Source organism: Ctenopharyngodon idella, chromosome 18, assembly GCF_019924925.1.
Source record: "Ctenopharyngodon idella isolate HZGC_01 chromosome 18, HZGC01, whole genome shotgun sequence".
In the NCBI taxonomy this organism is placed as follows: domain Eukaryota; kingdom Metazoa; phylum Chordata; class Actinopteri; order Cypriniformes; family Xenocyprididae; genus Ctenopharyngodon; species Ctenopharyngodon idella.
The window spans coordinates 32,196,619-32,220,900 of NC_067237.1; the positions used below are offsets into that span (position 1 = coordinate 32,196,619).

At 34.7% G+C, this 24,282-nt stretch overlaps 1 protein-coding gene across 4 annotated transcripts in view; it reads left to right on the plus strand.

Annotated features, from left to right (window-relative positions):
* fam168a (family with sequence similarity 168 member A) overlaps window positions 1–24,282 on the plus strand; it is a 65,826-nt gene that overhangs the window by 19,782 nt on the left and 21,762 nt on the right. For 2 of the 4 annotated variants that reach the window (XM_051870497.1, XM_051870495.1), the window contains exons 2-3: window positions 12,177–12,299; window positions 19,978–20,069. In XM_051870497.1, coding sequence (XP_051726457.1) covers window positions 12,229–12,299; window positions 19,978–20,069 — 163 coding nt within the window. In that variant the 5' untranslated portion in view covers window positions 12,177–12,228. The remainder of the gene's footprint in view (window positions 1–12,176; window positions 12,300–19,977; window positions 20,070–24,282) is intronic. The other 2 variants (XM_051870496.1, XM_051870498.1) reach the window with 1 other exon arrangement.

Genomic DNA, 24,282 nt, shown 5'->3' on the forward strand with positions numbered 1-24,282 from the left:
TAGTTCACCCAAAAATGAAAATTCTGTCATTAATTACTCACCCTCATGCCGCTCCACACCCGTAAGACCTTCGTTAATCTTCGGAACGCAAATTGAGATATTTTTGTTGAAATCCGATGGCTCCGTGAGGCCTGCATAGGGAGCAATGACATTTCCTCTCTCAAGATCCATACTAAGGTACTAAAAACATATTTAAATCAGTTCATGTGAGTACAGTGGTTCAATATTAATATTATAAAGCTACAAGAATATTTTTGGTGCACCAAAAAAAGCTAAATAACGACTTATATAGTGATGGCCGATTTCAAAACACTGCTTCAGGAAGCTTCGGAGCATAATGAATCAGCATATCGAATCATGATTCGGATCGCGTGTCAAACCGCCAAATCACGTGACTTTGGCGCTCTGAACCGCTGATTCATAATGCTCCGAATCTTCCTGAAGCAGTGTTTTGAAATCGGCCATCACTATATAAGTCGTTATTTTGTTTTTTTTGGCGCACCAAAAATATTCTCGTCGCTTTATAATATTAATATTGAACCACTGTACTCACATGAACTGATCTAAATATGTTTTTAGTACCTTTATGGATCTTGAGCGAGGAAATGTCATTGCTCCCTATGCAGGCCTCACGGAGCCATCGGATTTCAACAAAAATATCTCAATTTGCGTTCCAAAGATTAACGAAGGTCTTACGGGCGTGGAACGGCATGAGGGTGAGTAATAAATTACAGAATTTTCATTTTTGGGTGAACTAACCCTTTAATGCACTGTGAACTAACATGAACATGAACATTTTTATTGATTAACAGTAATAAAGGTTAATAAATGCTTTAAAACATATATTGCTCACTGTTAGTTTATGTTAGTTTATGAATTAACTAATGTTAACAAATGAGACCTTATTGTAAAGTGTGTTACCATATTATTCATACATGAACTGTAAAAATAGGTTCGGTACTGGTGTAATTGTGAATTATAGTCATGATATGGTGTTCAGTATATACAATATTAATCGACCTTCAGCATTTACAGCCATTTTGTCTAGGAGTTTGTGTTTAATAATAGAGTTAACTTCATTTAATTTGACCCAAATGAAAATGAGCCATTGAGAGGCATGCATACGTTCATATTTGCATACATACATAACATACGTTAATGCCTTCATGAAAGAAATTTACTGATAGAAAGTAATATTTTTATTCAGCAAAGACGCATTTAAATTAATCTATTCAACAAAGAATACTGAAAAATCCACAAAAAGTTTAAAGTGTTAGTTCCCCAAAAAATGAAAATTCTCTCATCACTTACTCACCCTCATGTTGTTCCAAATCCATAAGACTTTCGTTCATCTTCAGAACACAAATGAAGATATTTGTAATGAAATCTAAGCGATTTTTGTCCCTCCATTGGCAGTCTATGCAATTACCACTTTGACGCTTCAAAAAGTTCATAAAGAGATCATAAAACTAATCCATATGAATTGAGCAGTTTAGTCCAAATTTTCTGATGAGACATGATCTCGTTATATGATGAACTAGGGGTGTAAATCGGACAGTTCGTCACAATTCGATACAATATCGATTCTCATAGCCAGCGATACTATACTTTTCGATACCTCAAAGTTCTGCGACGATTCAATTCGATTCAGAGGTATATTGATCAATATTTCGATATTATGATATTATGTGCCTATTTTACACCACATCTGCAACCAAATTATATAACATAAACAATTATTTCAAAATTTCACATCCTGCACCCTGATTAGAACATCCACAAATAAAATACTCACACAGTAATCTAATGACAGCTTGAAATGACATGACAACAGTAAAGTATTTTAGGCTTCTGTGCTAAAACGTGTAATGTCAAAAAACTGATAAACAAGGAAATGTTGTATATATTGTGTATATATTGTATATAGGCCTATATTCAATAAAATTGAAAGACATTTCTTTTAAATGTATAGCGCAGCTTTTTAATGAAGCAGCAACATATTATAGGTAGGACAGAACAAGACAGGCTATTAATATTCTTTCATTGTGCAAAAGTATTATAAAGGCTCCAATACACAGCGACACAAAGCACTTGTGCGCATCCCGTGTGCAGAATGATGCGCTTGAAGCAACACAGAACAGTTTTAATTTCAGTTACTGTGTGTGTGAAGAACGATTCATAGCGCTCTCTTCTCCAGTGTTGTGATCTAACTAACAGACACTGTTTGAGATGTGCGCGCGCTGCTTTTTGCAAGGCTTTAAACACAAGTAAATTATAAACTTTAGTGAAGATTCTGCACTGGCTCGATCGGTTGACAGTTCCATCTACTGTCCCGAGCATCTTTCACAAGTTCTGAAAGGTAGTTTAAACCAGAATTCACGTGTTGGCGATAATGCATAGTAGGGCTGGGTAAACAATATCGATTTCTCGATTTTAATCGATTCTCATTTTTACGAATCCAAGAATCGATTAGTCTAGTCTGTTTTCAGTTGATGAATCAACAGAACATGTAGCGCGCCTCTCATCCAATAAATCGCAATAATCTTTGTGCTTTGTTACTTTTGATATGAAGCAAAGTCTCAGATTTCAAATGACGTCCATCTTATTATGAGATTCAAAAAATAAGTACCGTTTTGGCGCTGTTTAATGTGACGTGACAGATCGCTTTAGCGCCTCAGTTAAAGAGAAGCAGCAGCACGGAGCGCATGTGAACATCCTCTCCTCCTCTTTAATACCAGTTACAGCGCGAAATAAACATGACTAAACATCTGAAGGTATGTTAAAATACACAGGACAACATACCGAAATCCATATCATGTCTCTTGTAATAGCTCAATCAGTGTTTCAACCGCGGAAAGTCAATAAAACAGCTTGTAAACAATGTCACGTAACGTTACATTTACCTCAGAAAAACATATTCAGTGACCATAAACTTATTAGTCAGCTAGAAAAGTGTACTCTAGAAAGCAACATCCTGATAAATATAGCTATGCACCGTTACATATTCATTATAATGTTCTTCAATATTTAATGCATGTTTGAATAAATCAGTTATGACAGCCACGATTTTGAAAAAAAAAAAAAAAAACGAATTGGAGTAGAAATATAATTATGTAATTCTAAACTTTATTTATTATATAAAAAAACATAATTGAGTGTAATTTAAGTATTTGTATATAAATAACTTAATTTTAACCTTCATTATTATAGTAAAGTAGTACCAACTGACTCCCATGTGTAGTTTACAGCATTAGTTGAGAGATTTTTTCTTCTAGAAAATTTGCTATGTACTGTAACTGATATACTTTATCCAAAATAATCGATATCGAATCAAAATCGTAATCGAATCGAAACGCAAGCATGTGAATAGAAATCGAATCGAATCATGAAAATTGTGTCAATACCCAGCCCTAATGCATAGACTGTCATTGTGTGAAAATGTGGAGAGTGCTAAAGCAAAGGTGCCTCTATAAATAGCCCACAGATATCGATTTTTTACGCGTTGCATCGATGCATCGTATCGTTAGACATTAGATCAATGTATCGATCTATATCGATGTATTGTTACACTCATAGGATGAACATATTTAATTTTTGGCTTTTATATGAACATTGATCAGCGAACATAAGTAGAAACTCAACTATACTTGCTTGATACATGAGAACAAACCTCATTGGTTCTTGCGGAAGCTTAAACAAGCTGCGTAACACGAGAATGAACCTCGTTGGTCAAGTGAACATGCTTGAGCTTCCACTTACCATAGCTGATGTTTACGTTGATGAATGTTTATGTTAATAAAAGCCTAAAATTATATATGTTTATCATATAAAGTGATCGTGTCTCTTCAGAAAATGTGGACTAAACTGCTCAATTCATATGGATTAGTTTATGATCTCTTTATGAAATTTTTGAAGCATCAAAGCGGTAGTTGTGTAGCTGTCAATGGAGGGACAGAAATCTCTCAGATTTCATTACAAATATCTATATTTGTGTTTTGAAGATGAACAAAAGTCTCACGGGTTTGGAATGACAAGGTTGAGTAAAAAACTAACACTTTAAGCAGCACAACTGTCTTCAACATTAATAAGGAATGTTTCTTGAGCACTAAATCAGCAAATTAGAATGATTTCTGAAGGATCATGTGACACTGAAGACTGGAGTAATTATGCTGAAAATTCAGTTTTGATCTCAGAAATAAATTATATTTAAAGGTGCGGTGTGTAAATTTTAGCGGCATCTAGTGGTGAGGTTGCGAATTGCAACCAACAGCTCAGTCCACCGCTCAACCCCTCCCTTTTGAAGCACATAGACAGCAGAGAGTAGCCAGTCAAGCAAATGCGCTCTGTAGAGGAGTTCGTCCGTTTGGGGCTACTGTAGAAACATGGCGGCGCAAAATGGTGACTTCCATGTAGTGGCTCCATTTGCATTGGCTCATTCTAAGGTAATAAAAACATAATGGTTCATTATTTAGGGTCTTTATACACCACTGAAATCATAGTTATGTATATTATATTGCATTTCTGTCAACAGATCCTCCTAAATATTACACACTGGACCTTTAACACATTAAAATAGAAAACAGTTCCTTTAAATTGTAATAATGTTTCACAAAATTACTGTTTTTTGATCAAATAAATGTAGCTTTGGTGAACATAAGAGACTTCTTTCACAAATATTTTAAAAAAATCTTACCGACCCCAAACTTAACATTAACTGACACATTATGTGAACATTTTTTTTTAGTGTATGAAAAACTAGGTTGTGGAAATTAGACATGATGTAGGACCTTAATATAGTACGATCTATTGAATGGACAAATGAAATAGGGCATCTATTCTGAGGATTTTTGAATGCATAAAATCATGACTAAGCAGCAGAATACGGTCAGATTGCTTTTGTTTGAGCTTTGATCAGCAAAATTTTTGCTTCTTTGTTGTTGCAGTCGTACTGTTCATTACAAAGTATTACAGATTGGATTGTGAATGAAGCAGCATTACTGAGACTCAGTCACAGGAAATCACGTCCTGTGCTGCAGGAAGCTGGTTAGTGGTGTGTCCCAATGTCACAATGACATCATCGTCATCGTAGGGTCACTGCAGGGTCAAAGTGCTGAGTGTGTGAAGTATGCATGTGTCCTTAGATTTACCTCGACTGCCCAGTCAGCAGGGAAAACCTCACCGGACTGAACTGCTGTCTAATGCGTTTTGAAAGACACAAGCATCCGAGTGAATCTCACAAATGTTCAGGTTGTATTTTACCCCAAAATCAAAAAGGGAATAATAGTTAATTATGTTTTACATAAAGAAAATTAAGCCTTTTTTTAAGAGCTTTAAGATTTATAAATTGTGACTTTATTTTCTTGACAATTAAGCACATTTTCTTCATTATTGTGTTGCGCATTGATGTTTTTCTTTCGAATTTGCTTTTAATTCTCATTATTTTTAATTATTTCACAGTAATAAAAATCATACATTATTTGTTTTTTATTAATTTAATTATGATTTGTTTTTTTTATTTACTGATTTATTTGCATTACTAACATTTGTTTTGCTTTGCAAAAAAAAGAAATTGATAGAATTTGATAGCAATGTCATAATTAAAAGATGTTCATGGTCCTAAAAATAGACCTAATAAAAAATATAATATTCTATTATTATTATTATTATTATTATTATTAATAATTATTATTATTAACAATTTGTGGTTAAATATGACCCAGACATTCTTGACAGGATTTGTTCAATTTAAAAAAATATATATAAATAAAAATAAAAAAAATTACCTACCAACTGGGAAGATTTAAAAGACATAAATATTTCTTACTGACCGTTAAACTGTATTCTACATTTTTATTATTATTAAAAACTATTTTTTGTCCTAATGAAATTATTTCCTAATGAATTATTTAGCTTTATTGGACCCTGCAATATACGGTTGAATTTATTTTAAAGATATGATTTACTTTCTATACATTTATTTAAGCTGTACTCACAGTTTGTTAATGCGGAATCATAAAATCAAATCCAGATTCACATCATCCTAAATATTGTAAAAAATAACCAAATGAGGTGAATGTAATAGCGCTCAGCTTGATTTTGCATCTGGATTTCCCCTCATTTTGTTTCCCGTCTCCTGATGCTGCAGGGCAAATATAATGAGCACTATGCACCTTTCAACAACGTGTTATAAAGAGCAGCGTGTTACATAACTGCAACATAACTGCCAAACTCTGTGTTCTGCCTGAGAGAGGAGTGAGAGCTCAAGGGCACTGCAGTGTATTCAGATTCACCCTGATAAAAAAAGGAGGGAGAAAAAAAGAGAGTTATTCATAGAGATTGAGGAAAGGGGGGGAGGGGACAGAAAGGAGGAGGAAAGACGCTGGAATGGAGGAGGTATTGATTTGGTTAGAGAGAGGACGGGGGAAATCATGAAAATCCCTCGTTAGGAGAAAGCAAGCGAGGAGAGATGGCAATCATAAGGATTCTGATTTTGAGTCCACGTAACAATTCCGCTTTCTTAAAGGAACAGTTCACGCAAAATATTTGTTATTTTATTTTTCTGTTATTTCTCTATGGGACAGAAAACATTTTGCACGTCTTGTTTCTATATAACAGTTCATACCATACATATTATATCAGTGACCATGCCTGTCAAGCTCCAAAAACGACAAAAAATGTATATTGTAAACTGTACTGTACTTTGTATTATATTTCATTATTTAAAACAATTAATTATTTTGCTACTATTTAGCTTTTTAGTACTCCGCAGTACCAATTTAGTGGTAGAATGTATTTTGAAAATACGATTTACTTTCTATGGATTCAAGCTGAAAATTTTGTCAACTTGAATGTGTGTGTGTGTGTGTGTGTGTGTGTGTGTGTGTGTGTGTGTGTGTGTGTGTGTGGATGTGTGCGTGTGTGTGCACGCGTTTTTGTGATTTATGAGGACACAAATTTGTATAATGACATGGGTATTACACTGGTATTACGACGTAAACATTAAATATGAGGACATTTCATGAGTCCTCATTTAATATAGCCTTAAAAACATACTAAACAATGTTTTATTAAAAATGTAAAAATGCAGAATGTTTTCTGTGATGGGTATGTTTAGGGGTAGGGTAGGGGATAGAATGTACAGTTTGTACAGTATAAAAACCATTACGCCTATGGAATGTCCTCACTTTGATAGCGAAACAAACCTGTGTGCGCGCGCGTGTCTCACAATTACTAATTACACATTACTAATTTTACACAGTATGTGTGTAAGTAAATGTTTAATAAAATTAGTAATTTTGAGGAAGAATGTTTGTATAGGATATGTATTCCATTCCATTGTATTCCATTTGCATTAAAAATCAAATGCAGACATTCCGGAACTGTTTCCCAGCCTTCTGTCTGTGCCGTCTTGACTTCTTCGCTCGCTTTCATCACTCTCGCTTTTATTCTCATGCACTGACTTGTTCGCTAAACTGAACAGCCAATCAGTGTTATGTCTCTCACCGACGCCGATTCAAAATGCTGAATCGGGCGAACATGAGGCTGATTAGAGGCGACATCTGGAACTCAGAAACTAGCCCGACAGACACTCACCAACGGCCCGACGTTAGCTAATGGCCGAACATCGGCTTGGTGTGTCACGGACCTCAGGAAGGAGAGGAAAGGAAAACCTTTATGAAGACAAGGAGCACCTTCCCTGTGCCCTCGCGCTTACTGTAATATTCTCTCTCTCTCATGTGCATTCATTAATATCAGTTAATGCCGTTTTTTTTTTTATTGCCATCTCTGAGCTCTGGTATGCATTAAACCAGCCGTGTATTACAAGTCTGCCATTTCCCTGCACATTATCTTCCCTCATGAACGACTCTTCGGGGACGTAAGAAGGGCAGTCTGGTGCGTTTAATGCTGGTTAGTTACCCGAGTGCGCGCTCAGTACCCCATTCTCCACCCTTGATGAGCCACTGTGCGTGTTTGGCTTGTAGAAGAGCACATAAAGCAGTGAATAATACCTGCTCAGGATAACGAGTGCTTTTCACTGTGTTCTGCCACATATTTTGCTCTGTAGTTTGGTCATTGAACCATAAAAAGGTTATTTTGTGTCTCTGTGTTTTCCAGTTAATTATTTCAAATAGCATTGCTGCCATTGAGGGTTGTGTGTTGTGTATATATGTGGTCTATGGATATGATATGTTTTTTTGTTTGTTTTTTTTGTTACAGAAGAGATGGGCGAAATATTAATATCATAAAAATAGAAAAACAAACATCCTTGAATATTTATATAATTTTATTTGATTAAAAAGTTTATTTGGTTTATGAACACAAAATGTTTGTCAGCGATACGACCATTGAAGAGCTGGAAATAACAGGAAATCTAAAAGTTAAATAGTATTTATTAATATTTTTAATTAGTTTTTATTTTGTTTTCTATTGTCATTGTGATTTTAGTTTGTTTCAGTGATTTAGTGTTTTTATTAGTGTTTGTTTTTTGTTCATTTAATTTTTTATTTATTTCAGTTAACGTTTATTTAAATTTAATTAATGTTATTTTTTAAATGTTGGAGATTTTCCTAGGGATGCACCATATATCAGCCACCATATTGGTATCGGCCGGTATATGTTCATTTTTAATGTTATTGTTATCGGCCCAATAAGAAAATTTGGCCGAAATATTAAAACAGATAAATAATGGATTATTTCCTTCAGCTAAGACACTTCAGCGCACTGTTAGCCATGATGGTTTTGAATTGCTTGAAATATGATTGGAGTCACTTCAAAAAGAAAATACAGTTAAGCGCAACGTGCAGCACAAGTCTGTCATATAAGCTACATAAAATTATGAGAAAATTATAATTGTGTGTTTGGGACATGGCTTTTAATGGTGAAAGTTTTGTATTTGTAATCAGGCTCTCAAAAATTATATAAAAATTTGTATTTACATTCATCGGCCAATATATCGGTTATCGGCTTTCAAATATAAAGAATTATTGGTTATCGGTATCAGCCAAAATGTTCATATCGGTGCATCCCTACATTTTCCTAGTTATGATCTGCTGCTATGAAAATACTAGACTAGATAGTATTCTTTGTGAGTGAAAATTAGCTTGATCACAACAACATGGCCATTGAGATGCATTATTTATTTATTTATTTTTTTAATAGTTTGATACATGCTTGATATACAAATGGAAGTCTGCTGCAGAAATCTACATAAAATTATTTGTAAAAATCACAACTGAAAAAGGTCATGCAAATTCATTGGTGAAAAATTGTAGCATTCCTGATTTGTGCCTCTATGGCACAAGAATCATGGAAGAAAGTCTTTAATTTTCCATCAGTGTGATGATATTTGATAAGAATAAGAATCCCGAGGCAGTCAATTACGTCACGTCTGAACATGTTCTGAATACACGCATAAAATTTCAGTAGATTTCCCCGCTACATCTGTGTGCCAGTTTGATACCCTTCATTATGCCATCAATCATACCGTCCTACTGAGAAAGACATTAGTGCAGAGAGAGAGAGAGAGAGAGAGGTTCTGGTGTGAGGGGCACCTTCATCCACGAACAGCTCAAGGTGATCCTGTCATGGCCTGATTAATGACTCACGGTCTGCAGAACACAAGCAGCTCAGAGCCGCCTCTGCACATAAAAAAGAACATGCACATGTACAAAGTACAGCCAAACCTGCTTTACATCACTTTCAATTGTCTATTAAAGAGCAGTGATAGGTGACTGCAAGCATGGATGCATAATACCTTCACTAGAGGGCACTATTGGATTGCTTAATGAAAATAAAAAAATGTGCATACATGATTGTTACCTGGATGCACTTCATACTTGCATTACTTTTAAACAAAGAAATTACAGGCATCTAAAATCTAGCATATATGAACGTGCATCAAATGTTCAATTTTAGCTGTTTATTGATATTTTTCGCTCTTTACACTTTCTTATCTCTGGCAGTCAATTAGGAAGCAAACAATGCATTTACTTTGCATGCATATGACAATGTGATGGGAGGTAATACTGTGTGCCTTCAGGTGCATTCAAGTAAAGTATTTTTTTTTTTTTTTTTTTTTTGTTATCATGCAACCCACCAGATACAATTTTATTTGGGTAAGAAAATGCAAAGTGCTACTACATGTGAAATGATATGAAAAAAAAAAAAAAATATGTGAAAGGTTAGACACAGAGCTTGTGCATTAATGGCAGCGATTTGCTTTTCAAAATGGTTTGTAAGCAATTTTTTATGCTTTTTTTATATATATATTTTTCCAAAGAAATCTCTACATTGTTCAGTTAACTTTTCAGTTATTTAAAACCATTAATTAATAATGTAGCATTAAAATACTCATTGTTATTAACCTATTTTATCATTTTGTCTAATCAATATCACTGTTTTTTCATGTTGGAGTAAAATTATTTGTAAAAATCGTTATCCTGTAATTACGTGAGAAAAGGTCATGCAAATTCATTGGTGAAAATCTGTAGCATCCTCTGGCCTCCATTTCACATGAATCATGGGTAATATTTTAACATAATGTCTTAATTTTCCATCAGTATGATGATATATTATACTTAAAGGGTTAGTTCACCCAAAAATGAAAATTCTGTCATTAATTACTCACCCTCATGTTGTTCCAAACCTGTAAGACCTTTGTTCATCCTCGAAACACAAATAAAGATATTTTTGATGAAATCCGAGAGGTATATGACTCGTCCATAGACAGCAATATAATCAACACTTTCAGGGTCCAGAAAGGTACTAAAGACATCATTAAAACAGTCGACGTGACTGCAGTGGTTCAACCTTAATTTTATGAAGTGACGAGAATACTTCTTGTGCGCAAAAACAAAACAAAAATAACGACTTTATTCAACGATCTCTTCCCTGTTAATATCCTTGTGCAGGTGTAAACACAGTGAAGGCTTCCATGTTTACATCCGAATGCTGGCTCAGTATTGGCCAAAGCTGATCACATGAGCAGCACGACGCATGCGTGTGATGCTGACACAGGAGCCGGCCAATAATGAGTTGGCGTTCTGACGTAGAACCTAAAAGCGCTGGACATAAACAACGTATGAGAATGACACAGAAGAGAAGACAGTGTTGAATATAGTCATTATTTTTGTTTTGTTTTTGCACACAAAAAGTATTCTCATCGCTTAATAAGATTAAGGTTGAACCACTGCAGTCACATCGACTGTTTTAACGATGTCTTTAGTACCTTTCTGGACCTTGAAAATGTTGATTATATTGCTGTCCATGAACGAGTCATATACCTCTCGGATTTCATCAAAAATATCTTAATTTATGTTCCGAAGATGAACGAAGGTCTTACGGGTGTGGAACGACATGAGGGTGAGTAATTAATGTCCTTTAAGTACCTTTAATAACCCTCTAAATGTTCATCACTAGTTATTACATTTAAAGGGATAGTGCACCCCAAAATGAAAATGTAGAACATAAAAGAAGATATTTTGAGAAATGTTATTTTTGTGTCCATAAAAAAGTCAATGAACTCCTATGTTCTTCAAAATATCTTCTTTTGTTTTCCGCAAAAGATAAACATACATACTAGTTTGGAGGGTGAGTAAATGGTGAACTGTCCCTTTAATCACATTTATTCAAGCAAACATTACTACTTAAGCAGTGAAAATGACCAAAGTGCTTGTCCTTAATATAGAATAATGTGAAATGGAGATGACATTGCTTGATTTTCCTGCACACTAACCCTTTTAAAGTGGGTGGGAATGAAAGAAGTGTCTCATTAAAGAAAGTGATATTAAGTGGGTTTGACTGCAGTTTAACGCCCATCTACATGCACACAAGAACACTGTTCAAAGCCAGCACTGTTTGTCCCTGACGCACCGTTATTCACCCCCATACTGATCTGTCCATCAGTGTGTGAAGGTGTGTGAGCTTTGATTTCTGCTGCTTGTCACCTTCTCTCTCTCTCTCTCTCTCTCTCTCTCTCTCTCTCTCTCTCTCTCTCTCTCTCTCTCTCTCTCTCTCTCTCTCTCTCTCTCTCTCTCTCGCTCAGGCCGCTGCTTTGCTTGCTTTATGTTGCTTTGCTGTGTTTTGCTTTGCTCTGCTGTGCTTGTGCTTGATGGTTTGCCTTTTAATCATATCCTGCTCTCGTTTTTGTTTGTTTCCTTCTTTTTTGTCATTTCCAGATTTGCATATCCATTCTTCCTACCTCCTTCATTTGCCTTTCCTTCACTGAGAATGGCAAGCGGGCATTCCACTGACAAATTCAGTTTTCTGTACCCAACAGACACCAGTCAGAACGTTAAGAGGTCAGTCTAGTGCTCAGCACCTTCCACCGTGTATGTGTGTTTGTGTATGTGTGTGTTTGGGGTTGGGTCAAAGTTGATGTTCTGTTCACCCTGATGTGTGTGTACGTTTCCACCTGTTTTGACCTACATATTGGCTAGGCTATATGTCATGTTTCTCTCCTCTAGGGTTTGTTTGACCTTGCTTTGTTTAGTCTGAGCAGCACACAGCTTTCACCTGCTCATTTCTATTTTTGTACGTCTGATCAAGCTTATTGAAGTCAACATGAAATTTCATTCACAGCCTTTTTTACTTTTATAATGATGATGTGGTGGATTTTAGACGCATCTTTTTGTTATTTGTTTGATTTAATTGATTAGATTGTGAAAAATGGCCATTACTCATTTTTTATATATATATAAATTTATGTTTCTGTGTTGTCAAAGCTGAATTTTCAACATTATTACTCTAGTATTCAGTGTCACATGATCCTTTAGAAATTATTCTAATATGCTGATTTGTGGCTCAAGTAACATTTCTTACTATTCTTACTATCAATGTTAAGAAACATTTCTTAAAGGGTTAGTTCACCCAAAAATTCTGACATTAATTACTCACCCTAATGCCGTTGCACACCCGTAAGACCTTCATTAATCTTCGGAACACAAATTAAGATATTTTTGCTGAAATCCGATGGCTCAGTGAGGCCTCCATAGCCAGCAATGACATTTCCTCTCTCAAGATCCATTAATGTACTAAAAACATATTTAAATCAGTTCATGTGAGTACAGTGGTTCAATATTAATATTATAAAGCGACGAGAATATTTTTGGTGTGCCAAAAAAACAAAATAACGACTTACATAGTGATGGCCGATTTCAAAACACTGCTTCATGAAGCTTTGGAGCGTTATGAATCAGTGTATCAAATCATAATTCGCATCGCGTGTCAAACCGCCAAACTGCTGAAATCACGTGACTTTGGCACTCCGAACTGCTGATTCGACACGCTGATTCATAATGTTCCAAAGCTTCCTGAAGCAGTGTTTTGAAATCGGCCATCTCTATATAAGTCGTTATTTTGTTGTTTTTGGAGCACCAAAAATATTCTCGTCACTTTATAATATTAATATTGAACGACTGTATTCACATTAACTGATTTAAATATGTTTTTAGTACATTAATGGATCTTGAGAGAGGAAATGTCATTGCTGGCTATATAGGCCTCACTGAGCCATCGGATTTCAACAAAAATATCTTGATTTGTGTTCCGAAGATTAACGAAGGTCTCACGGGTGTGGAACGGCATGAGGGTGAGTAATGACAGAATTTTCATTTTTGGGTGAACTAACCCTTTAATATTTTTGTGGAAACCGTGAAACATTTTTTTCAGGATTCTTTGATGAATAGAAGATTCAGAAGATCAGTGTTTATCTGAAATGCAAATCTTTTGTAACATTAAATGTCTTTACTGTCACTTAATGCATCAATTTAATGCATCTTTGCTGAATAAAAGTACCAATTTCTTAAAAACAAAAACAAAAAAAAAACTCACAGATCCCATGATAATGTGAATTTGTATGTACATTTCACAATAATAGGACTGCCCCCTAATAGTCGACTCAATGTTAGTTGACAAGAACAGGTTTAGTCAACCATATTTTAATTAGTAGCAGAGTCCATGACGGACAGATCGTTAACACGGCTGGTCCATGTGGTAATTGCAGTGTCTCGGGCAGGAAATCCAAATGTTCGCCTGTCATTCACCGACCTCAAATATAGCTTATCATTTACACATAACACATAAGTAGTAGCCTAACGTTAGCAACATGGCCGCTCACTCTAATGTTAGATAAATGTATGCTATTATTTGGCTCAAATCCGAGTGTTCATGCAGAGGTCACTTGCATTTTTTCCTGAAAACAGTGAAAAGAACTTAAAATACCCTGTCATTTTTGGTCATACAGATAAGAGTAATACATCATTTGAAACAGTAAAGTTATTTTTATTTGTGTACACTCAAAACAACAACAAAAATAGTTCTTCTGAAAAATGAAGAAAAAAAAAAACAGAATGTGCTTTCTGCCGCCTCGGTCTCCTTCTTCTGGAGTGCGTCACAAAAATGAACCAAAACTCACTCAAGCATATGCCTCACATATTCTATATGCCTGAAGCTTGAAATGTCTACATTTAAATGAATGAACCAATTCAAATTCAAAAACAAATAATCTCTTGATTATTTAATCCGTATGATACATGAGATGGTGAGTCAGCATTGTCAACTTCATCTTTGCAGCTGACACTGACTCAGAAAACACTTGTTTACCAATAAATGATTAAAATGTTAAGTAAGTCTTCTTGCTGTTTTTTTCCAACACATTCATAACCATTACTTTTCCTGGTGTGCAATGACAAGTGTTATGCATGCGCATGAGCGCTAATCTGCATTTTAAAGGCTCAATATTAATAGGTTATTTCTCTGTGATGTAGTACAATGTTAGCAATGTTACAATGTAGAACAATCTTAGCAATGTCACATATAATATTCTTCTCAGCCCTGATTAAATTAATATCATAATCATGCGATTGGTCGACTAATGGCTTAAATTAACGACTACTAGTCAACTAGAAAAATCTTTAGTTGGGGGCAGCCCTGCACAATAAATAGAGGTCAGCTGATAGTGGATTTTACCGATAACGATAACCACACTGGACAATAACCGATTAATCAACCGATATTTTTTAAAGTGGATACTGGATGAAAACAAACATGACACATAAAATATTGCTGTACTTTATTACAAAAAATGAAAAACAGTACTGAACCATGAAAATGTACTGTACTTTTTAAACATAAATAATATATTAATTATATTTTGATCATTCATGTTAGCTCATAGTGCATTAACTAGTGTTAAGAGGTACAACTTTAAAATGTAAAAATGTATTTGTGAACAATAGTTTTATTAACCTTAGTTTGTTACAAATGGACTCTTATTGTAAAGTGTTGCCATTTCATATAAATCCAAACAATCATGCTTAAAGATGTCTGCCTTTAAACATATACACAAATTTGAAATTAGACACATATGTATGTATACTCCCACTTTATTTGCTTCTATTTTAGCATGAATTATAACCTCAGTATGGATTTTTTTTTTTTTTTTTTTTTCCTGTTTTTATTCTTCTTAGGGCATGAAAAACAAGATTTGAAATGTAATTTGTTTTGCACATATTTTTCAAAGAGATTTCCAGATGTTCACTTGAGTGGACAGCATGCGTTTACGGTTTAAACTGGAGATACTGTATTAAACATAATACAGTAATAACATAGCAATATTGTGTGTATTTTACAAACCAATCAATAAAATTATATGAAATCATGTGAAAACTATAAGTTATATACAAAAAATATAAATGCAAAATATTGCAAACACAACTGAACTTTATACAAGTTGAACTTAGCGTATCTTTGATGGAATCACGTCCTCATGTTCTGATATAAGAGATCTTTACAACCTGTCGAGGTAAAACTGGAAACCCAATTCAGATGCTCCCTCCAGTGTACCAGAGTATGTCGCTTTACCCTTATTAGCTGATAATTCTGATTATGTTCAAGATGGACACATTTTTGATGCAAGTAATAAAGTAAAGTAACGCATTACATGTAACATGCATAATGCAATCAGATTACTTTTTGATGTAAGGAGTAAAGTAATGCATTACAAGTAACGTGCATAATGTAATCAGATTACTTTTTGATGTAAGGGGTATAGTAATGCATTACAAGTAACGTGCATAATGCAATCAGATTACTTTTTAATGTAAGGAGTAAAGTAACGCATTACAAGTAACGTGCATAATGTAATCAGATTACTTTTTGATGTAAGGGGTATAGTAATGCATTACAAGTAACGTGCATAATGCAATCAGATTACTTTTTAATGTAAGGAGTAAAGTAACGCATTACAAGTAACGTGCATAATGCAATCAGATTACTTTTTGATGTAAGTAGTAAAGTAACGCATTACAAGTAACGTGCATTATGTAATCAGATTACTTTTTTGATGTTACGAGTAAAGTAATATATTAAAAGTAACGTGCATTACGTAATCAGATTACTTTTTGATCTAACGAATAAAGTAACGCATTACAAGTAACATGCATAATGCAATCAGATTACTTTTTGATGTAAGGAGTAAAGTAACGCATTACATGTAACGTGCATAATGCAATCAGATTACTTTTTGATGTAAGGAGTAAAGTAATGCATTACAAGTAACGTACATAATGTAATCAGATTACTTTTTGATGTAAGGAGTAAAGTAACGCATTACAAGTAACTACATTACGTAATCAGATAACTTTTTGATCTAACGAGTAAAGTAATGCATTACAACTAACATGCATTACTTAATCAAATTTCTTTTTTATCTAACTAGTAAATTAATGCATTACAAGCAACATGCATTACATAATCAGATTACTTTTTGATCTAACAAGTAGTGCATTACAAGTAATCTGCATTACGTAATCAAATTTCTTTTTGTTTTGTATCTTTAATTTCTTTAATATGCGTTTAATGCTGCATAAAGCGCCTTGTGACTATTTGAATGTCATGACCTTGATCTTTTTATTACATGTGTTTGTGAGTGTGTCATCCGCTCGCTCTGATGGGAACATTACCCTCTGACATATCACCTCTCCCACACACAGCTCCATGCTCACACAGCCTTCCGTTTCCGTCGTGTGTGGCCGAGGTGCAAGGGGAAAGTTCTAACGCATAATCCTCCCCTATTCATGTGCTTTTCAAGGGAGATCAGATGCACACACATGCACAATGAGAGAGGGTAACACACTCACACACACACACACCCCGTTTGCCGTAATGATTAGATTAACCTTAGTCCCAGACAATCAATAACTAGTCCTAGACAATCACTAGTTTAGTCTCACAATGGAAACAGCCCTCTAGTGCTGTTTTTCTCACCTCGTTTCTGATTCTACTTGAAGCCTTGGTGAATGTCCATCACTTTAGACTTTAAGGATGCAAAATTATTTCAGACCCTTCAAGGACCATGCAGTTACATGAGAATATCCTTGAATTACAGGATATGATGTCACACTCGAGGGCTTCTGTCTTCAATAAATAATACATTGCATGATACATAATAAATGATAACAAATTTAAATGTACTATCCTGCTTTTCTTTTTAATTGAAGTTTGTTTTATTTTAAACATGTTTTGAGGCAAAATGAGGGCTGTTTTCTAATTCACTAATAGGTTCGCCAAACATGAACTTTAGTGTACAGTGAAAGACAAAGTGTTTTTTTGAGGGGGGGGGGGGGGTATTTGCTTTAATTTGGCCAATTAAAGCAAATAATGTATCAGCTGTGACACTTCAGATGTGCACTGTTCACCATGATGGTTTTGAATTGGTTGAAATATGCAGGGTTGCTAGATTTTCACAACAAAACCCACCCAATTGCCACTCAAAACTAGCCCAAATCTAGCCCAATTAAGTTTCAGGGGGGTCCCCTGGTAAAAATCACGTTCCAGGGGATAAATATCATGTTATTTGGGGTCGTTTCAACCCGCAGACATGAAAAACAACCAGCGACAACAGTGTTAAAGTACCCCAATTCTGCGGGAAAACCATTGACTTGGCAACACTGGAAATATGATTGGAATCACTTTGAAAAGGAAAATAAAGTTATGTTTAACATGTGCAAATCCACAACAGGAGTTACACATTTTGACAAGAACATAACTTACTTCATGTTCACTTGTGCATTCACAGCATTCTGTACTATAAATATAAGTTGTAATATTATGTTTATTTTGTGTGTATATATAGGCTATATATCTGATTTATCTCATATAGGATGCGTTAAGTTAAGACGTTAATAAAGTGCTTCAGTTTACCGGTGATCATCTTTAGCTTCAGCACAAGCAAAAATTAATTATTATATAAAATTATATAAAAATTTGGATTTAGATTTAGATTTATCAGCCAATATATTGATTATCTGCATTCAAATATAAAGAGTTGTCGGTATCGGCCAAAATTTTTATATCGGTGCATCCCTAATAAACAATAACAGACTGATAAATTGTTATTACCTTTAATACCATTACAAAAATAATCAAATCATGTGAAAAGCCACAGCCGAACACATGAGAATATTGTCTTCACCAAGACTTTACAGTATCATCTAAATTAAAACATGGTCTGAAAAAACTTTGGGGGATTTTCACACTGCAATTAACCCCAGGTTATCGTCATTCTAAACACCACTTTTAACCCTGGGTAAAGGAACATTTCACACTTGTAATTTAGAAGCGGGGTTAGCACTGCTAGTACTTTTTACCCAGGGTTATGAAACCCTGCTCCTTATATTCATGTGCTTTGGGCAGTCACGGAAACACAATGTGTATATAAACAGTCGTTTCAGCATTTGATAAATGTCAAACGGCGATGGAAATCATGACAATTGGAATGAAGTAGAGAGCGTTTCATTCTTGCCTTTATAGTTCAAAAACTATAGTAATATAGCCTTTATAGTAATTTAAAAAAAAAAACTTGATATTACAGTCTGCAATGTGTAATATGTAAACAGGTCCCGTGCTGCATTTGTCCAGTCTGTGACACTGGCACTATGAATATGTAAATATGTACGTTAACCCAGGGTTTAGGAATGTACAGTGTGAAATGTCACCTTAAAAATACCCAGGATTAATTGTTAACTCCGGGTAAATTATGAGCAGTGTTAAATGTGAAGCAAGATAACCCAGGATTTCATTTACCCAGGTTTAGAATGACCCAGGGAAATTTATTTCAAGTGTGAAAAGCCCTTTTATATAATTATTCAAAATAAAGTAAAAAAAAAAAGACCATTGAAAAATAGGGGTGTAACGATACCCTCAAGTCATGATTTAATACATATCACGATACTGAACTCACGATATGATATTATTGCTATACTCCAAGACATGGTAAAAGGTTAACAAAAAATGTACTGTTGAATAAAATGCTAAATTTGGTATTACATTAGGGGTGGAAATGAATAGTCTTGGTGCTGGTAACCCAATCCACAGGACAATGGTGACACCAGAATAAAAATATTCATGATTCTGAAGCTGAAAATACAGAATTATTTTAGATGAATATGCTTGCACTCTGTCACTGACTAGATATATATATTTTAAATAATGTAGGCCACTTTTTACTGGTAACATAAGACATTTGGCATTATCAGGACCCACAAATATCCCCCACTGCATTATTATATATTATATTTAACATTATATATAGTAGTTTAATGTAGTACTGATGCTAAAACTCTGTAAACTTGAATTTTTCCCACAGTAATTTTCATTTTGGGTGAACTATACACAATACAGATTGTCACTATCCACAATATAGACCTATTGTGATATATTGTGACATGATATATTGTTACACCCCTATTGAAAAATGTCTTGTGAGACTGTAGAGCTTAGGGATTTTGAGACTTGTGTGTGTGTGTCTGTTATATTTTGTCATTTTGGTTTGTTTAGGCAGATGATTGTGTTGCAGAAGTTCATATCTATCAAAACAACACTGGTGTAACTCATATGTTGTTTCTCTCTCTCTCTCTCTCTCTCTCTCTCTCTCTCTCTCTCTCTCTCTCTCTCTCTCTGTCTGTCTGTCTCTCTCAGTAAGAACAGGCTGTCTTCCACCATGAACCCGGTGTACAGTCCCGTGCAACCGGGAACCCCGTACGGAAACCCTAAGAATATGGCATACACAGGTATGTGATGAGACACTCACACGTATTTAAAAACAACACAACATGCTTAATTAAAAAATGCCTGTGGTCTTACTTTAAACAATTCATCAGTGCATGCTAAAAAGGTTTGTTTACATAATCTTTCATTAAAATGTAATGAATGGACAGTGAAAGGACTTTTCTGCTGATGCAACCCAGACCACAGATAATATTAGCCAATAATATCATCTACTAATGAGATTTTCCTGTTTCATTCTGAAATATATCAAAAGTTAAAGGTGCAGTAAGTGATTTCTGAGAAACGCTGTTACAAGTGGATCGGACAGAGCACCACAACACACTTGTAGCCAATCAGCAGGGCGTATACACTCATGATGGGGAGGAAAGAGAGTTAGCAAGAGGGAGATTTGAAGAAAGACTGTAGAAAGTGAAATGGCTGAGAGACATTACAAAAGAGAAAAGGTCAGAGGAATAATACTGGAAAAAGCTTCAGGACCCTTGTTAATAGTAGAAAAGCTTTCCAGCACTGGAGAGATGTTAGAAAGTGGGAAGGCCTGAAAACAGACGCTGAGGTTACGTGAATAACATTGGTTTTGCTATGTTTCACAGAATCAAGATATGCTGTTGTTGTAATGTTAGCTGTAGTAACAGGGCCGTTTTGAGTGTCATTGTTTGTCTGGAGCTGGTGTGCTACCTGCGAATAACATTGAACACTTTTTTGTATACTCTTGTGTACTGTATGTTCAATTTTTTTCTTCCTTGTCGTTCGTTTATCATCTTTTCTTCATTTTTCGTGAAACATTCTTTTGCTTCGCTTGTTTGGGTTGCTTTCAAATATCAACAGTGTTTCTCAAAAATCACTTACTGCATCTTTGAAGGTGCAAATTCTGTTTCATGTTGTCTGTAAAGGGATAGATCACCCAAAAATGAAATTTTTTGTCATCATTTAGCTGTCCTGACAGCAGCGTTCGTCTGTGATGTGCAGGAATGCGTGTGCATCAATGCAGACGTCACCTCTCACTTCTGTTCTGTGTTGGTGTGTGTGTGTGTGTGTGTGTTTATGCATGTAGAGCTGTGTGTGTTGTGTGCGTCTGTGTCACTCATGGCAGGTGTTTGTCTGCTGCCATGACAACAGTGGGCTCATATTTGATGTGCTCTTATTGAAGGGATTCACTGGGTCAATAGAGACTGTTTACACACCAACATCTACTCTCTCTCTCTCTCGCCTCGCTTTCAGTCTGTTTCATTATGTCTTTCTCTCTGCAGTTACCAAGAGGAAAATGTTATTGCTTAGAGGTTTTCTCACTTAGTATTCAAGTGTCAGTTTTATTTGTGAAGAGTATTGAGCTGTAATATATGAATGTAAAAGCAACTAATAGCATATAGCAGATTATTTGATGAGAATTGAGTTTGTATTGAGATCTCGGACTTTTGTATCTAGGCAAATTTGAGCAATTTTTTGTTTTGAGCAAATTTGTTGTTTTGGATCGTGGTAGCTGGCTGGTCTGAGCTGGTCATTAGCTGGCAGGGTTGTTTTCCATTCAGGAATGAATTTCTTAATTCAAACCAGATGTATAACTGCAATTCAAACTTCAATTAATGAAGTAGAATCAAAATATAATGAAATTCAGTACAATTCAAATAACTGCTGTAAGTGAAGTTTTTACTGTAATACATGTCATTTCTTACTATAACTAAACCTATACATGTATTCACTTAATGTATGGTATAGATTCAGTTAATAAGTTATATATCAGTTTTATTTATCTTTTGAATGTTAATATAATAATAAAAATAATCATCATTATTATTGAATATATTATATTTATAAAAAATGCATAAATCAATATATTATTATTTAAATTGTATATTGGTTTATATCGTTCATACTGGCAAAAAAAGCAGCCTTTTGAGTATCATAATTAGCACCTTCCAAGCCACTCCCTAGCAACCAAACAGAGTACCCTAACAACCATTTAGCAAGACCTATATATCTGCATCAGAACATTGAATAGAGATGGGGGTTGGCTCTTTTGACTCATGCTAGCAAATAGGACTCCCAACATGCTACGCATACTAGCAGTGAATAGCTACATGCTAGTAGCAATTAGTTTACAGTTAAAACATAAAAACAAGTCAAAATGTGCTAGCATCATGCTAACAACAGGCTAATCATGTTAACATCTTTTTACAGACATGCTAGCAACATGCTAATCATGTTATCATTTTGGTAAAAACATGCTAGCAGTGTAAGGGGCAGTATAGTTGCGCACGGCAAGCGCCACTCACATTTTCTTCAGGAAATGTACATTCTAGTTATTATTATTATCATCATTTATATTACATTTATAAATGAATATTTATTATTAGTATAAGTAGTAGTAGTAGTATCTCTATCTCTTGTTGTCTAGGAGAAACAATATATTAAATAGATCACATTTGTGATCTCTGGGTATGAGCATAGTTCACAGACCTAATATTTACCTGATATATATACTGTGTGTGTGTGTGTGTGTGTGTGTGTGTGTATTTTTGATGTTATGCCTTTTGCATAACATTGCACATTTCATGCTTTTCGTGTTCAGAAAGATCTTTCTTCTCTTACTGCATTAAAACTGTGACTTGCTTTATAAAGTGGAACAACCTCTTTAAGTAGGTCTTCCATTTACCTAAGTAAGTAAACCTGACGAACTATTTAACAAACCTGTCTGAGATTGATACCAGTTATGTGAAAAGATATGGAGAAATAAAACTAACACTTTCTTTGAAAAACAAAAATCTAAATGTTTATTGTACTGAAATACTACTGATATGTCCCTTGCATAATAATTTGGAACACAGTGTACTGTATGTGTAAATATATATATATATATATATATATATAATTTCATTCACATTCCCAAAAAGACCCAAATAATAAAGCGACCTCCAGTGAGAGAGATTCTCCATATAAGACAAGACACACAGCACACAGTTCATTGGACACATTCTTACAATGATTGTGTGACATTATTAAAGTACAAGCAGTTCTGCATGTCTCTTGTAAATGCAGGAATGAACTGAAGTGAATGAATGATGGCATGAAATGTTAATGTCCCGTTTTAAAGAGAGCTGCGGGTCAGTGCAGATGTAAGTGGAGAGAGCGTTGTTTGTATCGAAGGCTGGTAATCAGATTGTGTCTTTGTGAGCACTGCTTTACGGATGGATGGCTTTTCAGGTCATTTCAGTGGAGAGATGGAGGGAGAAAATGTATAGGACACTCTGTACTTAAAGACAAAGATTTTGAACTTCTGGTGTCTTCAGACAATATCACCACCATATCCTAAGATACTGTTTGGTGTTTGGAAGGCTTTAAAAAGTAAATTGTGTTATTTAAAATACTTTGGCTTTCAGCTAGCTGAATGAAACCACCATATTTAAGCCATTTTGTAAGTTATTTTCCTGAAAAGTGTGGCGCTTTCAAAATATTGTTCGGGAAACTTCATTCTGTTTCCATTTGCTCCAGCTAGAGATGCAGAGATTACACATTTCAGCTTTAAAGACAAAATAAAATCAATATTTTGGCATGTTTACTTTCTTAAAACACATTTCTGGTTTTATTGTTAATGATTAGTCAGTGCACATTATTCTAAAGAAAATTATTTGGTGGTCTTTGCAGTTTTTCATCATAATGTAATGTGTTCCATTTCTGAGATAGCTTTGTTTTTAATGTTATATAGCCAAATAGCTATTTCAGTCATTGTTTTGGGTTAATTCCTTTCTAAAATCTTGATAATAGTCAAGTTAAGTATTTATATAGTGCTTTATAAAAGTCTTAGTGTTGCAAAATTGTGAAACAACTACAATAGTGTCATTATTTAGCTCAATTAATGCAATGTTGATTCAGTTCAGTTACAACCCGAATTCCGGAAAAGTTGGGATGTTTTTTAAGACTTTCAAATCACATGAGCAAATATTTTATTCACAATAGAACATAGATCAGTGTTTCTCAACCACATTCCTGGAGGCCCACCAACACTGCACATTTTGCATGTCTCCTTAATTAAACACACCTGATTAGGGTTATCAGCTCATTAGTAGTGACTCAAAGATCTAAAATGGGTGTGTCAGACAAAGGAGACATGCAAAATGTGCAGTGTTGGTGGGCCTCCAGGAATGTGGTTAAGAACCACTGACATAGATAACATAACAAATGTTTAAACAGAGAAATTTTACACTTTTATCCACTAAATGA